At 36.1% G+C, this 17353-nt stretch overlaps 1 protein-coding gene across 1 annotated transcript; it reads right to left on the reverse strand.

Moving 5' to 3' along the window:
* Nucleotides 1–382: 382 nt before the first annotated feature.
* Nucleotides 383–16245, reverse strand: TYRP1 (tyrosinase related protein 1). Its single transcript, XM_027549254.1, has 7 exons — nucleotides 15785–16245; nucleotides 14113–14435; nucleotides 10950–11154; nucleotides 7285–7452; nucleotides 4633–4812; nucleotides 1523–1669; nucleotides 383–667 (listed from the first exon to the last, which is right to left on the reverse strand). Exons 1-7 carry the CDS (start codon nucleotides 16167–16169, stop codon nucleotides 462–464), a joined length of 1614 nt encoding a protein of 537 aa, XP_027405055.1. The 5' UTR covers nucleotides 16170–16245; the 3' UTR covers nucleotides 383–461.
* Between the last annotated feature and the right edge of the window lie 1108 nt (nucleotides 16246–17353).

A 17353-nucleotide genomic window follows, 5' to 3' on the forward strand; every position in this document is an offset into this window, starting at 1 on the left:
TTGGTACAACCTACCATTTTAAAGTGAAAATTGCTCACTTGTGTCTGACTCTTTGAGACCCCATGGACTGTAGTCCATGGAAGTTTCCAGGCCAGAATACTGGAGTGGATAGTCTTTCCCTTCTCCAGGGGATCTTCCCAACCCAGGGATTGAACCCATGTTTCCTGCATTGCAGGCAGATTCTTTACTAGTTGAGCCACCAGGGAAGCCCCCACCACCACCGCCCCCCCCTACACACACACACACACTTTTATTTAAGTAGAACTGAAAAACTAGAAACCATTGAAAATATTGTGACTTTCCCCAGTTCTGGAAAATAATATCTGGAGATTGTAATTCCAATATGCACATGCACAGGAAGGAAGTAACAGAGTAAAGAACATACAGTTAGTAACTCAACCTATTATTTTCTAAGCATGTGGTTTTTATGATTCAAATGCATATGAGAATTACACTTGTCACTAGACCACAGACTGGTTAGGATTATGGATTTTTTCATATTCTTCAATGTAGTGTTGATACTGATCAGTAAGGAGAGGCTGATTTGCTTCATCCATGTTGCTTCTGGCACGAATCAGACAAGAAGCGCCCGCAAAAATGACCGCAACCAGTGATAATGCAGCCACTACTGCTATGGTGACAATCTCAGAAATGCTAAAACTCCGACCTGTTTGCAAATAAAATGAGAGCAAAAAATAAATAGTAAAATTGTTGCCAAAATTGATCTCCTAAATGTAGGCGTTGTTCCAGGCACTTGACAAAATCCTTGTATTTAATTTTTATTGGCCACATTGCCTTTTATAGCACCTGGCATCTTCAAAGCACTCCCCAGTTTCTCATAATGACTGCATCCTATTGGGATAGTTATTATATCTGCTCTGAAGGTGAGGAGATGGTGGCTCAGTGTTTAAATCACTTGCCCAAGGTCATTTGGTTAGTAGACGGTGGAGCTGGTTTTGGAGCCCAGATCTTTCAGGATCCAATTTTTGTGCTCTTCCACTGAACCCCATTGCCTTGGTTAAGAAAAGGATTTAAAATTAAACCAGGAGATTTTGAATTTCACAACCTCTCTTAAAACGGCTCAGAGTGCCTCACTTCATGTCTTTTAAGATAAACAACTAGAAGCACGTTCATGTCGTAGAAAAATAAGAGTGTATTACACAGGGCATATTTTACAGGGCTAAGCTCAAAATTCATTCTCTGCGCTTCTAGAAAGGTGATCTTTGATAATTACTCTTATCGCATCTTCCTTATTTGTAAATTGAGGATTTTAATACCTTCCTCAGAGGGTTGTAAGTATTAAACAAAATAGAGTGCTATGTAACCAGCTCAACCAGGTCAGAATGGGGTCCCAACAAATTTTAAATTCATTCTCTTTACCCCCAAATAAAAATTCAAACAAAGCTATTTAATCATAGTGGAAAGCTATGGGTTACTTTATCTCAGAAAACTGAGATTACTTTAAAGGTAACAAGTTTGATTTTGGAAATTTCCACAGTAAAAATACATTTTCAGTACTCACTTGGCCATTGAACTTCGTAAGTATAGCCCAGGTTGTCTGGAGCAGTAACAAACATTTCTATGTTGGTAACTGGAGGCCAAAATGGTACCATATTGTATTGTCTGTTATGTCCAATAGGGGCATTTTCCAGTGGATATGTGGATATATCTAAAATATGTCAAAGACACCTTGTTAATAGACATAATCAGTTTGTATTAATATATTATTATGTTCTGAAGGTGACTTAAAATGTTTAAGGGTAACAATAAAAGTTCTTTCATATTTTATACTGAATAATGACATAAAAAATTATAACAGCAGAACTGGGAATTGCATGAAACAGAGCTCAAACGCTTTGAGTACAATAGTAACATGTCATCCAATAGAAAAAGAAAGTTTAAAAGTAAGAAAGTTTTAGTATTTTCTTATCTATGATAATCATTAGTTGTTTTACTTCTAAATTACAGAAACTATTTTCAGTAAAATTCATTAAACTTATTTTCAAAGCTAAAGAAAGACTGAACCTGTAATTTGCTGTAGCATCATCTGTTGTTTAAATTTAGGAGGCAGTGTATCTGATGGAGGTTTGTCCTTGACTATGTATATTTCTGTTTAGTACTTTTCATTTTTTCTGTTTAATTAGAGCAATAAATGTGAGCTTATTCCCTGGGTTCTTACTCTGTTATCAAAAAGCATTTAACATTTTGAATCAAGGTCCTATAATACTATTTGTTTCTTGCCACCTTTCATCTTTCTACTTAAATACAAATCATAGGCATTTGTGTTAGTAGTGCCTTTTTGTTATCAGAGATAAAAGGAGTGATGCTCTTTGTGGCAAAAAATCTTTCTTTATTGTTGTTGTTTGTATTTATGTTGGTACAATTAAATGCCAAGTGGAATGTCACAAAACCAGAATTGGAAGTGGGTTTGGGCAAGACATTAGTGGGGATATGTTTAGAAGAGCTGAAATATGTGGGAAGGCTAGTTAAGTATAGAAGTATTGCAAGAAGTATATTACCTGGACAGTCACTGCAATCCTGTGAAGCATAGGAGAATTTTTTAACATCTACTCTAAAGAAACATTGATCATAGAAATGGTAGGTAGTGTTTATATTTTTGTAAATTTAAATTTAATTACTTTAAAATTTAATGATTTCAAATGTACTCTGAATTAATGGTAATTAAGTATGTATCCATTAAAGTCTATTGTGTTCCTCCTCATGTCAGGCACTGACCTAGGCACATGAGCTATAGCATTGAACCAAAGACAGGATTCATGACCTCAAAGCACTCATACTAATTACTTATTAAAGTTAGATATTAAAGCTAATAACTTAGATAATTTTTTAAGCTTCCTATTTTTTCTTTACTGAATCAGCCTCAACTCAGTTCAGTTTCAGCTGCATCAAAAAGTTATGTCCATTAAAATAAATGGAGGAAAAGAAGACTAATAAAAGTAACAATTGCATTGCAATATTACTTCCCTATGTCAGATCCTTCAATGGCTCCCCATCTCTCACAGAGTTAAATTCCATGCCTTTAAGGATCTGCTCCAGTTTTTCCTCTGGCCTTGTCATCTCCCTCCATTTTTCATCCCCCTCCCTCCTCTGCTCCAGCAACAGTGGCTCCTTTGTTCCTTTCTTAGGACCATCTTTCTTTCTCTATTTACACAGTCCTCCCTATCCCCCTTCCTAATATTACTTGTCTACGAAGAAACTCTCCCCCATACACTGTATCTAGTTACATATGCTTGTTGTCAGCTTATACATTGCTGTCTAGTTACCAGACATAAATGTCTAATAAAAGTGTGTTTTGTTCATCCACAAACCTATTAATTCGAGTTGTTATTGAAATAAAAGTAGTATAACAAAACATGTATAAACTGATAGTTATAAATGTAAAAAGAGAGGAATGTTTTTATAATAAATAAATGGAATGCTTTGGAAAGATTTACTGAGAATGAATGGCTATAACACTGCTATAGAATTAGGAGTGGGCAACTATGATTGTAAAGGGTTAGGGAAACTTTATGAAAATTTAGGATAATACTGTACTTAGCATCACAAGGGTTGCGAATTTCTTGTTTCACTTTAAAGAAATAGGCAATGCAAATTATAGATAATTCATTATGGTTGCATGTATATATATAAATACACATGAAAAATCAGGTGGAACTCCCAATCAGTGACTTCATAGAAGATTAATAAGTAGATAAATATTTATATTTAGGCTATTTATTTCTTAAATGGTTTTCAGTTGAAACAAACTCTTTTGACCAACTCATCAATTCATAGTCCAAATCAGGTTAGATTAGAATCTACTACTGTATTTTCTCTCTCTCTCACAAGCACACACACACACACACACACACCACACACGAGCACAGAAGTAAGAGGTGGCTGAATTAATAGATGGATCAGTAGATAATCTCCAATATTATGTTTATGTCCTTGATGAAATAAAAGTACATGAGCCAAAATTTAGAACAATTTTAAATGTGAAAATTTATGATGTTTTAACCAGTAAAAGCACATTCATCGTTCAAACAGTAATATAACCCTCTCAGCTGAGTGAAAAGAAAGTAGCCTCTAAATAACACTTTAAAGAATGCATTAAAATGAACTTAAAAGAGATGTTCTATGGTGTGATATAAAAACTAGCATTAACTTTTCAAGTTGAATAAAATTTCCATTTGTGAGAGGCTGTAACATAATAAAAATCAGAACTGCGGTTTATGAGTATAATTTTTCTGTCTTTGGGGTATCAAAGAAGAGCTCTTTAAGGTTTTCACATCCATATGAAAAGCAATGAGGATGTTCATTGGAAGATATGAGAAAGAAAAATTGGGGAAACATGGTAGTTAGTCATCTTTACATGGTAAAGTGGTGAAGGGATTAGTTTTTAGTCCTAGTGAATGTTAATAAGTCTCATCTTTCTATTACCATACTGAGAGACTTCTTATCTGCCTTTTGAGTGGTTTAAAATTTTTGGAAATAGCTAAATATTAGAGCTATTTTATCCTATTGTAAAGCGTAGTTTAAATGTGTCAAGTTCTTAGCCTAATGTGATAACTATGCCATCTGAACAGTCTTGTTTGCTGAGTTTGCAAAAAGCATATGAAAGAGTCTCACCAGCATTGTATCGCCTCAGCCATTCATCAAATACTGCGTCAGTGAATGTATGTAGGAGGACAAAAATAGGATCATTGGGAGATAAATGAGTTTGTCCCCCTGTTCCATTCAGGAATAGATGAGCCAAATTGTGAAGGCTTCGCACAGCAGGGTCATACCTTCCTGTGGGATGACTGTAACCTAGATATAAAAATAAAGATGAGAATAGTAAAATCCTTTACAAATATCTGACTTTTTAAGTCTAAAGCAGTAATTATATTGGGAAACAATTTTTCCTGAGCTTGTCAGGCCAATTTTTACCTTGGTGTAATAGCACTGCTTCTCTGTACCTATGGTTGGTGACATTTGTTTGCTGTAGTAAGAGCTAGGTTAGTTTGAAGCTAGTGGCATGACATTCTAAGTGTAGCCTCTAGGTTAAAAATAATGACCTGCAAAGGATACCAGTCAAAATATATAGAGCACTCTATTTTGACAAGGCTAACATTGGTCTACATGGAAATAAAGACAATGGAAATCTCTAGCTTCTACAAAAACTGCTGATACAATTGGGAGAACACAGCTCTGATTGCCCTGAACTTAAATTGCCAGATGTTACTTTAGTCTCCTGCCTTACTGCTTCAGACTGTCAGCATGTGTATTTTTAGAAAATTATTTCTGTGGAGAAGTTAGAATTTCTCAGAGCTTTTTTTATCATCTCTGTACTAGTTTTAAATATCTGAAAAGACTGCTGTCAAAACATTTATAGAACTTTTGAGAATGCTCTCTATTCTATATATATATATATATATATATATATATATATATATACACACACACACATATATATATATTTATATCTTCTCCAAAAACATTTCCATATTATGCACTACATATATTTCACATGTGTTTCATATATGTGCATGTATGCTCAGTTGCATCCAACTCTTTGAGACCCCCATAATGGTAGCCCTCCAGGCTCCTCTGGCCATGGGATTGTCCAGGCAAACATACTGGAGTGGGTTGCTGTTTTCTTCTTTAGGGAATCTTCCTGTCCTAGGAATTAAACCTGCGCCTCCTATATTGGCAGGCAGATTCTTTACCACTGTACCACCTGGGAAGTTGTGCATCATACATATCCCTGTTTATATATAATCCACATATTACACACCTATTACATGTAATATATACATTTCCCATATGTTATATATAACAGATATACTTCCCATATATACTTTCATCACATATTGTTCGTGTAAGTATATTAGGGAGAATACATGGATAGATCACCAATGGAAGTCGGGAGTCTCTGATGTGGGATGGAGTTATAAGTGTGTAGTTAGCTTGAAGACCAGAGGTGGGAGAGCAGGGTATGCCTGTATATTATAAAAGCAATATTAGAATTTGAAGTGCATTAAGTCAGTAGTGTAATTATAGCTACTCATTCATTCATTATTCTTTTTTATATGTTTATTCTATTATTTTTTTGACTCATAAAACATTTAAAGACTGCCTACATTGTACATGGTTAGGCACTAACCTTTTTGTACATTCTGTCTGGAAATCAGTATAATCTGTCTTTTGATTGGGCATCAATAAAATACACTCTTATATTCTTAAATTCTTTACAGAATCACTACTTAACAGCATTAGTTTATAAATACCGCTTTAGTCAAAATATGGTGATTATTGAGGAATCTCCAAATCAGTGCATTCATATGTAGTTATTAAAATTAACATAAAGATAGGAAAGAATGGCATCTAATTTTAATGATAAAAAGGGAGATAACTGAAAATAATTATCAGATCTATATATCAAGTATCTTAGATCAAGGGAAAGAGAGATCTATTCCCTTTTTCGGTTGGCGGGGAGGGTGGTCTAACATGTACGATACTGTATTTAAGGTAAAATTTGACAAGAACAAGTTTATAATAAAGTTAAACGTGATTCTGTTCTTTTAAGACTTTAAATATGTATCATGAATAATTTAGAGGTATAAAAGTTTTTTATATAATAATTATAAATGATATAATTTTTTTAGAGGACATAGAAATTTTTGATTTGAATCTGTGCTCTGTTACTAACTAGCTGGATATCTTTTCACTTCTTTGGACTTGGTCTCTCAACTTTAAAATACTTGAATTATTTAAAGAAAATCAAATTAAATATCTCTAGATGCTAGTTTGATTTTTTATAGTTCTTAAAAAAACTTTCAGGATGATACCTCAATAATACATATGCCCAAACCAGACTGTTTATTTGATGTCAACTATTGGATGTTCAGGATTTTTTTTAAGAAAAAAATTAATAATATCTCCAAGTCTTGAATATTATTTGTCTATACTAAAATTTGATACAGTTATATCCATATTGGCCAGCTACTTAACAGAAATTTGAGTTTAAATACCTTTTAGGTATTTTAAGAGAATGGAGGATCCTTTCCAAGGGATTCTCCTGTGATACAAAGAGTTTCAGGGGCTACGCTTTTCTTTAAGAAAGTTCTATTTAGCAGAGGACTGTGACTATATAATGATAGGCAGCCCTGTTCATATCACATACACATCACAGGATCCATACGGCATTCAAAGTTTTTTTTTTAAAGAGATTTAATTTGCACACTTGAATTTTTCCTGTAACAACTAGATCAATTCAGAGCACCAGTTTTGTTTACTTGCCTTCCACTGTGTTTCGGAAGCTGTTTGTAGAATTAGAATAAAAAGGAGGTGTGTCAAATGAACCAACTTCCAAGCACTGAGCGACATCCTGTGGTTCAGGAAGACGTTGCACCATTGGCCTGGCCACATTTCCAGCTGGGTTTCTCTTAATTGGCCCACCCTCAGTGCCTGGGAAAAAGAGGGGGTATGAGAACACATATAGAACATTTAGAGATCTTAGCTTTCCTTATTAAATTTGTATACATGGGGTCTTGAACACAGAAAGACAGGTTTTCCTCTGTAGAAGAGAAAAAATTTCAAATGCATATTCTGTGGTATTAAAGTGATAAAACCTAGGTTATCATGTCCAATTTCTGTGAAAAGGGAAAATATGTGATAGAATCACCTGAAGAAAAAGATAATTGTAAAAACAGATAGAGGTCCTTGTATTCGTTAAATCAGTATAATGTTATTAACATATCAGTATATGTTAAATCTCTTTTTTCAAGAGAACACATTAAAACAGAAGTTCCGTGGAAGATTAATTTTGTGAATACAATCTCATAAACCAAAATTCGACACTGAAAGCCATATTTCGCATTACATGGAATTTTGTTCTTTAATGTTGTTTCAAGCTTTCAAAGAAATAATGTTAAAACAACTTTAACTCTCTTTGGGAAGTGATCTATATTTCAATCAACACATATTTTTCAGCAATTAATGTGAAAAATAAAAGTTTTGAAAGTTAGTGTGAAGAAAGCTGAGTGCTGAAGAATTGATGCATTTGAACTGTGGTGTTGGAGAAGACTCTTGAGAGTCCCTTGGACTGCAAGTAGATCCAACCAGTCCATTCTAAAGGAGATCATTCCTGGGTGTTCTTTGGAAGGACTGATGCCAAAGCTGAAACTCCAGTACTTTGGCCACCTCATATGAAGAGTTGACTCATTGGAAAAGACTCTGATGCTGGGAGGGATTAGAGGCAGGAGGAAAAGGGGACAACAGAGGATGAGTTGGCATCACCAACTCAATGGCTGTGAGTTTGAGTGAACTCCGGGAGTTGGTGATGGACAGGGAAGCCTGGAGTGCTGCAATTCATGGGGTCACAAAGAGTCGGACATGACTGAGTGACTGAACTGAACTGAACAGAACTGAAGATAAACTGGTAAACAAAGGGCTGCTATACTAGGGATAATATATATCCCTAGGAATATAAAGATGCCTTTGGGGATACAGGCAGGGAGAGAAAGAAATAGGGAAAGGATGGAGGAGGGAAGGAGAGAGAGGAAAAAAAAAAGAGAGAGAGAATACTAATTCTTCCCAATTGGGCAGCTTCAGGAAGATTTCATTGGGTATACAGATTTGCAAAGAGCCCTGAATATCTGAGGAAAATTGCCAGAAGTAAAATAAGAAAAAATTTACAAGTCAAACATTTTTAAGCAGAGATAATAATAAAGGATGACAGGCTTTTTTCTGTGCATAATATAAGCCCCATCAGAGCACAAACTCTGTTCTTGATCACCAGTATGTCCTCCAGTCTTGATCCAGTAGATGGCATATGAAAGTGAAAGTGAAGTTGCTCAGTCGTATCCGACTCGTTGCGACCCCATGGACTGTAGCCTACCAGGCTCCTCCCTCCATGGGATTCTCCAGGCAAGAGTACTAGAGTGTGTTGCCATTTCCTTCTCCAGGGGATCTTCCCGACCCAGGGCTCGAACCCGGGTCTCCCTCATTCCAGGTAGACGCTTTAACCTCTGAGCCACCAGGGATGGCATATAATTGAAGCTAAATAGTTGTTTGGTGTATGTTGACTTATGAAAAGATAAGGTTGATCTGTATGAGGGAGCCTGTTAGGCGAACAGCTAGCCTGGAGCATGTGGCAATGGAAGCGGGTAGTGGATGGCAGGAAATATAGGAAGTTAGACCAGAACTATTTTATTTATTAGGCCCATGAAAGAAAAAAGGAAAAATAACATTTTATTGAATACCCATTAATGTGTCTGATATGATGCCAAATGCTTTGATAAAATATTTTTCTCACGATAATTCTTTCCTCCCTCTACTTTTCTTCTCCAGTAAAATTATCCATCCCTGTGGTTTCACTGGTCGTCTTTTACAGGACACACATACATGTACATCTTTAGAGTGAAGCTTCCCTGGACATCCCATGCATATGTTCTCATATGCTTTCTAGACAGTCTCTCTCCATTTACCAGGAATGCACCAAACTTGGTACACTAAAGAGTTATTTTGGAGAAGGAAATGGCAACTCACTCCAGTATTCTTCCCTGGAGAATCCCATGCACTGTAGCCTGTCAGGCTCCTCTGTCCATGGGGTCTGAAGAGTTGGACACAACTTAGTGACTAAACCACCACCAAAGAGTTATTTATTGACACCTAATATTCTTCCAGCCACTAAACTATCCAGCCACTAAGCTATTTTTAATTCATCATATGAAAGACATATTCTTTTTCTACACAATACTTCTCAAATCTACTTTCTGCTTCAGACACTCTGAACTTTTCATTCATTCCTGCATGGGAATCCCACAGGACTCTAATCCATAATAAGTTAATAGGTGCAATGACAGAAGTTGTCCATATGCAAGCAAATTAAAAAAAAAAAAAGTCACAGGGAGAGATGAATGTTTTGGTACCTAAATATACACCAATCCTCAATTTCATCTCATTTCACCAAACAAAAATTCTAATTTTATACTTATATAAAGTTTTATATATGGTTACTTCTCTTATTCCTATATACAGCTAAATAATCTAACGGTAAAAAATCTACCTAATTTTGTTGTTCTATTTAAAATATTCTAAGTTTACAATGTACTTTAATATTTGGTGCTTAAAAATATGTGCAGAATAAATGTTATGTGTACAATAATGAAAAAAATAAATTTCAATACCTGTAGTTTTTATATGGAAGAACAAAAGTTCAAAATATTTAGACATGCCTGAAGAAGAAAAATAAAGTGAAATAGAAAGACTCTGATAATTAAGACCTTGTGTTAGTATCAAGGGAGATGGTAAAAATAGGATCCAAGGAAGAGAACAGACAGCTTCACAGGAACTGTTCCACAAAAGACAGAAACATGACCTATGGCAGAAGGCATTCAGACCACTGGAGAAAGGATGTTAGGACAGTTGGTTAAGCATTCTCTTCATTAATCTAGTCAGAAGGTTGGAAATCAAAGTGACATAATAGTAAAAATAATATAATAACAAATAATAGTAATCTTTATATAACAATTATTATTATTAAATGTATATTTTTTTACTCCCAAGGTACTTCCAATTCTTTCTGTAGATTTCACATTTCCTAGGGACACATTTTCTGTGAAATTCCAGTACAAGACACATGACCACAAAGCAGTGCTGGGCTTACTAAGAGGATTAACTAATACAAATAGACATTTCCAAAATAAGAAAGCAAGCAATGCACCAACAAAGTTGTTCAGAAAAAGCAATGGAAAAATGTGTAGGTACTTTCTTTTTTCCCTGGAGCACCCCAGATTGCCTGGACTATCCTAGGTACTTAGTGAATATCTGTACACCCATTCTCTATAATAATAGTGAACTTCAGTCTGAAGTCCTTAATAGAATGAAAGGCCTTCTGGCAGCACATTTAATCTCTTTATCTAATAGGGAATTCCAAATCCTAGTTGTCATTTGAAACTTACTGTTGCAAAGGGTTCCCAGGGTATCATAATCTTCCAAGGATTCGCAGACCACTCGCCATTGAGAAAAGACAGAGTTCGGGCTTATAAGAGTGGAATCAAAGTTGCTTCTTGATCCCATCAAGTCATCGGTGCAAATGTCGCAGGTGTTCTTCCCAGTGGCAAAATTCCAGTAAGGGAGGGAGAAAGAAGGATCCTGCAACATTTCCTAGATCACAGAAACTCTGTTAGCATTCTCTGCTTTTGTTTAAAATGCTCCCTTTGTTTGGTTTACTCCCTGGCAGCCTGCTTCTATTAGTTTTCTCAGCCACTTGGGAACCAGTTAGTGTGTCTGCAGGGCTAGCGGACTTAGATCCCTTATTTAACAAAGCTCCTGATTTACGACAAGAAGTCACTTAGGCACTAGAGGGAATGAAACTCAATTCATTATACCAGAAGTTTCTGCAAATGCTTTGGGGCGATGTCTTTTCTTTTTCAGGCAAGTTGGTTATACTAAAAATTATCAACAATAACTTCTACTCTTTGACATTTTCGCTTCCTTCCATTTTCCTATCTCTAATTGAAGTATCACAAACTCTTGTCTGGAGTTAGATCCAGCCTTGAGATATATTATGTGAAGGAGTGCTTTTTATTTCATTTCTGTTTTTTAATTTAACTGAGTCAACTTTAGGCATTAGATTTTATTTTGGCCACACACTATAGAGACTTCTTTGAAATTAGCCTTATCTGCCTGGTGTTTTACTTAGAGACTCTGCTTCAGAATCTAAACTATGAAGACTCAGGCCTTTGCCAGAAACCAATATAGACAGGAAATGCTTAACGGAAGCTGAATATTTTTCTAAGCATGCTGTTCTTTAGCCCAGGGACCTAGTTTCCATTTAGAGCTGATCTCAACAAATAAAAAAATGCTGGGCTCAAGATCACATGCTTATTTTATTGGGTTCCTTTAAAGGTATATTTATTGTACTTATTATTCTCATTCCTTTAGGCCTTTGGGGAACTATATTTAGAGTGTGGGATAAATGTAGGGATTGCCATTGTTTAATCTCACCTTGCAAACATTGAGTATTTTTCTGCTTTTTTACTCTTAAACCCTTTCTAGGAAGCATATAAATGTAGGGATTGCCATTGTTTAATCTCACCTTGCAAACATTGAGTATTTTTCTGCTTTTTTACTCTTAAACCCTTTCTAGGAAGCATATCCTTGTCCTTGGGGTATTTTAGAGGGTCAAAAGCTTTCCAGTGCATCCCTCCTTATTGATCTCCAGGGCTTTAGAGGCCTTGTTGAGCAGCCATTGTTCTGGTTCACAAAGATTAGTGACAGCTTCTGAGGGATCATTAAGAGTCAGTTTGTGGTTCAGCAACTGGCATTTCGGAGCTGGAGCATATTCATGTGGCATTTCAACTGTGCATTACATTTAGATTATAATTTGTTGGATCGCTTGTGAAGTTGGGTTTTAAAAATGTAAGTCATAGAGGTTGAAGTTTACACAGGCACAATTGAAGCTTTTAGATACTTTCCACCTGCCCTTTCATTTTGATGCACTCGTGGGAAAATGACTTGAAGGCAAGAAGATCTGGAGTTGATTACAAATGACAGATTTATCTACTCATAATCTACTAAATGTCTTATGTGAAATCAGAGCTATAAAATATGAAGTTCAGAGTAGCAGCTGAATTCATTTAATCACTCTCAAACTGCATACGGATGGACTACGTACATATGAATATTTTTTTCTGTATTTTAGTGCTTGAAATCTCTCCCTTCTAACCATTTATTTTCTTGGATAATGCTGGGCATAAGTGTACTGCAAATCAATACATGAGTCTGCTCCCAGATATTTTTTCCTGCCCTCAGATATTTTTAGATTTTAATTTGTGGGGAGGGAATCATTGCTCTTATTTCACCTAGAAAACAGATTCACCTTGTTGATTTCCTAGTTGAACTCTAAGACTATTAAAGGGGTTAAGAATTAGTTTGTGATTGACAGTTGTAAACTATTATATATTATAATACATATATTATATATTCATATATATAATATATATAATATATATTCATATATATACACATATATATATACACATATATACATATATACATATATATATTCATATATTCATATATTATATATGAAATGGATAAAAAACAGTGTCCTACTGTGTAGCACAGAGAACTATTTTCAATACCCTACAATAAACCATAATGGAAAAAATATAAAAAAGAGCATAGATATGTATTAGGTTGGTCAAAACATCTGTGTGGGTTTGTCCATAACATCTTACTAAAAAACCCAAACAAAATTTTTGTCTAAACCAATATAACTGAATCATATTGCTGTAGAGCATTGTAAATCAATTTACTTCAATAATGAAAAACATTTAAATTCATTTGAAAATGACAATACTTTTCTTAAAATAGAACAAATAGTAAAAGAAACAATAAGAAAGTATCTTAACAGCTACTTTAATGTGATTTTAGTTTATCTGATTAAAAATAAACTGGAAATAACTGTTTAGTTTCACTTCATGCTAAAAAACCCAATGTCTTTAGATTAAAATGATGTCTGACTTAGTGGATATTGTTAGTAGGTTTCTGCTATAAGCCTCAAAGTGGTAGAGAACATGGAAACATAGGAGTTCAATTAGAATATGCCATTTTAAATGAAAAGTATTATTTTTGTAGTTTAAACCCTGTATATATCATACAAAATCATCAACTTATAAAATGAGCTATATATTTGGAACTTGGAAGACTGAAAAGTCATATACACTTTCCTCATCCAAACTAGGAGGGGCTATTGGTTTACATTTCAGAAGGGAGACAGATCAAATGAGAGTCCTATATTGTGAACTATATGAGGGTCATTTTTTCAATGACGGAGTTGTAGACTATGTCCAGTGCTTTAACTCACACCTACAAATACCTCATTTGGCTTCCTGACCATTGATGTGACTTTCTTTTCACTTCACAAAGGATAAAGATTAATTAGAAAGTAAGTGATTCGCATAGGGAGAGACTTAACAGAACACTAAAGGCAGGTTAATAACATGAAATTGCTTTGTCATGACCTATTTTGATCATTCAGGACACAGTGAATTAATGACTTACAAACAAGTTACCTTCTCTGTAAAGGATATGAATGTGGCCATGTCTCATGCATACCTGCATGTCTCTCTCCAGCTGCAGCAGGTGGTACCTGTGCCAGGTGAGAAATGCTGGTCCCTCGTGAGAGAAATCCACCTCACCAAAGCTTTCCTGTCCTGCTCCCAAGAAAGTCTTTTTGACTGAGTAGTAGTGTGTCCAAACGAAGTAGTTATAAATGGAAATGTTCTCAAACTGCGGTGTGTTGCCATCTGGCCCCAGTATTTCTTCTGACCTCCTTGTGGCAATGACAAACTGAGGGTGAGTGGTGCGCTTTGCCATATCCAGGGCCCGGACAAAGCGGTTCTTTTCTTCTGTGCTTAAGTCCAGAAGGTTTCTCCTGACTTTAGAGACACAAAATTCAAATGTGAAAACATCTGCCATGTGAACATGGATAGAGAATACTCAATCATCTTGTAACCCCATGTCCCACTAACCCATGAATGATAATTTGCATCTGTGCTCACATCATTTTATACTTTAAAAAATATCCCTTGCTAAAATCCCTTATTCATGTCTGCTTTCTCTCTCTGATCTCCTCCCTCTTTCTCCAACTTACTCTATATAGAGTAAGAGCTTTCCTTAATCTTGCCATGGACTTTATGATTCGATGATCCTGTTGTAGACTTCTGCTCACTATTTGCATATTTCTTGTAATTTTCTACCTTTTAATACCATAAATTTTGCAAAAATATAGTATGTGGTTTAGCATAGTGGTTAGGACCAGAGTCTAATTCTGTTACTTGGCACATATTTCTCTAAGCATCAGTTTTTCATCTGTAAAGTATGTGTAGAAATACCTGCTTTATAGAGTTGTAATGATTAAAGAGGACACACATAAAAAGAACAAATTTATGACTACCAAAGGGGTAGGTGGGGGAGGATAAATTAGGAGTTTGGGACTAACATGTACACACTACTATATATGAAATGAATAACCAACAAATACATACTGTATAGCATGGGGAACCATACTCAATCTTTTTTAATAACCTATAAGAGAAAAATCTGAAAGAAATAGATATGCATAACTGAATCACTTTGGAGTCCACCTGAAACTAACACAATAATGTAAATCTAAAACCGAAAGCTCAGTAAGGGTTCTGTGAAACTCTTGATCTCATGTTTGGGACAAAGAGAACAATCCAGTATTGCCGGCTGTTACTATTTAAATTTCTGTCATTTATTGTTGTTTAGGCTGCAGGCCAGGCTCATCCTGTAGAATGGCTGAACTTGATCATCAGAGTGGGGAACGTCTTTGTGGTCAGCAAGGGCTGTGTAAGAATCTCTGGATTAGAGCTGGACAGATCTCAGTGTGAACTCCAGGTTTCCCACACACCAGTTACATGGAGTTGACCTTTCTGACCTCCAATATGTATTCACAATTAACATAACTACCTTGCAAAGTTACTGAAAGGTCTAGTCATGAACATCTAGCATTGTTCCTATTATAAAGGGGTTGCGCGACAAATCTTTTGAAAGGAAATGTTATTAGTTAGAAGACCTGATTTTCAACTTTAACTCCTTAAATACATTTCTTAGCTTCTCTAAGCCTCAGTTTCCTCAGCTATGAAAAGTAAGGCTTGAGTTTTATGGTTTCTAGGAGTTCTTAAACCTCAACTGATTCAAAGGTCTGCAATATTAAATGTGTGAGTTCCATGCAGGACTGTGCATCCATTCAGTCTCTACTTACCTGTGAGAACCCTCTGGTCACAGGCAGCCCCTCCCCAGCCAGGGCGGCAGGTTCCACAGTTGTGTCCTGAGAAATTGCCATTGCAGTGGCATGTCCTGTTGAAGAAGCGTGTGGGCCAGCCCTCTCGGTCATCTCTGCCATCGTGCGGGTAGTGGTGGCTGTGGGGCCGGGAGTCGGCTATCACCACCTCACATCTGCCCCTCCCTGATGAGAGACCGCAGCGGTCAGACCCAGGCCCAGACAGTGGGGACAGGTCTGGGCAACACACGCCATTCCTCAAAGCCTCAATGGTAGCACACTCTCTTGGGAACTGAGCCCAGGCCTGCTGGAAAAAAAGCAGGACTAGGAACATGTAACCCAGAGAGAGGAGTGTAGGAGATTTCATTCTGCTTGAAGCAAGAATGCAGGACAGCTTCTGGTTTGCAGCCCTTTGTGTAGAGACCGAGGCACGTAGATAAAAATCAAGCTGAAAAGAAAATAGCAAAATGAAATTATGCAAGTTTTTTGTACCATTATAAATGGCATGAGGCCCTTCCCAACCCACCTTCAAAATGCTTTTCATGTCTGTAAGATGACATTACCAAAATGATAAAAATAGTAATTTACCTTTAAAAATTTGACAGGTATAGTATCTATGTAATTAAATCCCCTGTCCTAGTCATTTAATTTTCTTCATTTTAATTTCTATTTATATAAAAAATACTTCTCATGGATGTCACTTATTAAAAATACTCATTAACAGGTCAGCACCATTAATTACATTTATCCATGGAGCTGAAAGAAGAATTGGGGGCAGATTTCTAGCAAGTTAGTTTCCAGGGCTTCAAGTCCCCTATATTCTCATGGAGTTTTGGTGGGAATCCACCCACTCCCCGTAGAGTTTCTCTCTATGGGAGAGAGAAACCTTGAGTACCTTGAACTCCTGAAGGCATTCTCTGCTGAACCTCGCTTAGAGCTGAGTGTTTTATATTTGCTTGTTCCCTGATGTCAGAACTTTTAATTGCTTGTGGGTTTTCTGTCTGATAGCTAATCCCAAATCAGTGCACCCCAACTGGGAGGGGCCAGTCCTCTTTTCTACCCTTTACTAATCCTTTTTCACTTCAGTGAGTTTTTCTGCTCTTTAAGTATTTGGATAGCACATGATTGCCTTCCCACTGATTTCCTTGTGATGCTTAAAGTTTTAAGAAAAGGTCAGAGCCATGAATTTGGAATACAAATCAGAGAAATTAGAGAGCTTTTGTTTTCATTGCAGATAATTTTATTTTTTCCTTTGGCAACGTATCTTTAAAGGATGAAATGAGATTATTTACCTCTTTCTTGGTGATAAAGGGATAGGCTAGTGTTTGTACCTGATGGTAGCTTTTGATTATGTTTCATCTTGCGAACAGATACTTTATTTTTAACGTGCCCAGAGAGAATAATTGTAGTAGAAAAAGCATCAGGTACAATTGCAACAACTCACATGCCATTGCCTGCTGGCATTGACAGTTGGATACTCCAACTCCCTTTCGCCCAATAGGTGGGTGTTCATCTCCATCTCCATGGCAAAGGATCCCAGGGTCACTGCTA

This window comes from Bos indicus x Bos taurus, chromosome 8, assembly GCF_003369695.1.
Source record: "Bos indicus x Bos taurus breed Angus x Brahman F1 hybrid chromosome 8, Bos_hybrid_MaternalHap_v2.0, whole genome shotgun sequence".
In the NCBI taxonomy this organism is placed as follows: domain Eukaryota; kingdom Metazoa; phylum Chordata; class Mammalia; order Artiodactyla; family Bovidae; genus Bos; species Bos indicus x Bos taurus.

Bases quoted from the DNA above. Each gene is read 5' to 3' on its own strand.
- TYRP1 (XM_027549254.1), bottom strand. From the start codon at position 16,169: ATGAAATCTCCTACACTCCTCTCTCTGGGTTACATGTTCCTAGTCCTG. The intron at 7,453-10,949 runs GTAAGTTTCAAA...TCTTTTTCCCAG, and splicing joins CCTGGGAACCCTTTGCAACA to GCACTGAGGGTGGGCCAATT. The intron at 668-1,522 runs GTGAGTACTGAA...ATTTGCAAACAG, and splicing joins TTACGAAGTTCAATGGCCAA to GTCGGAGTTTTAGCATTTCT.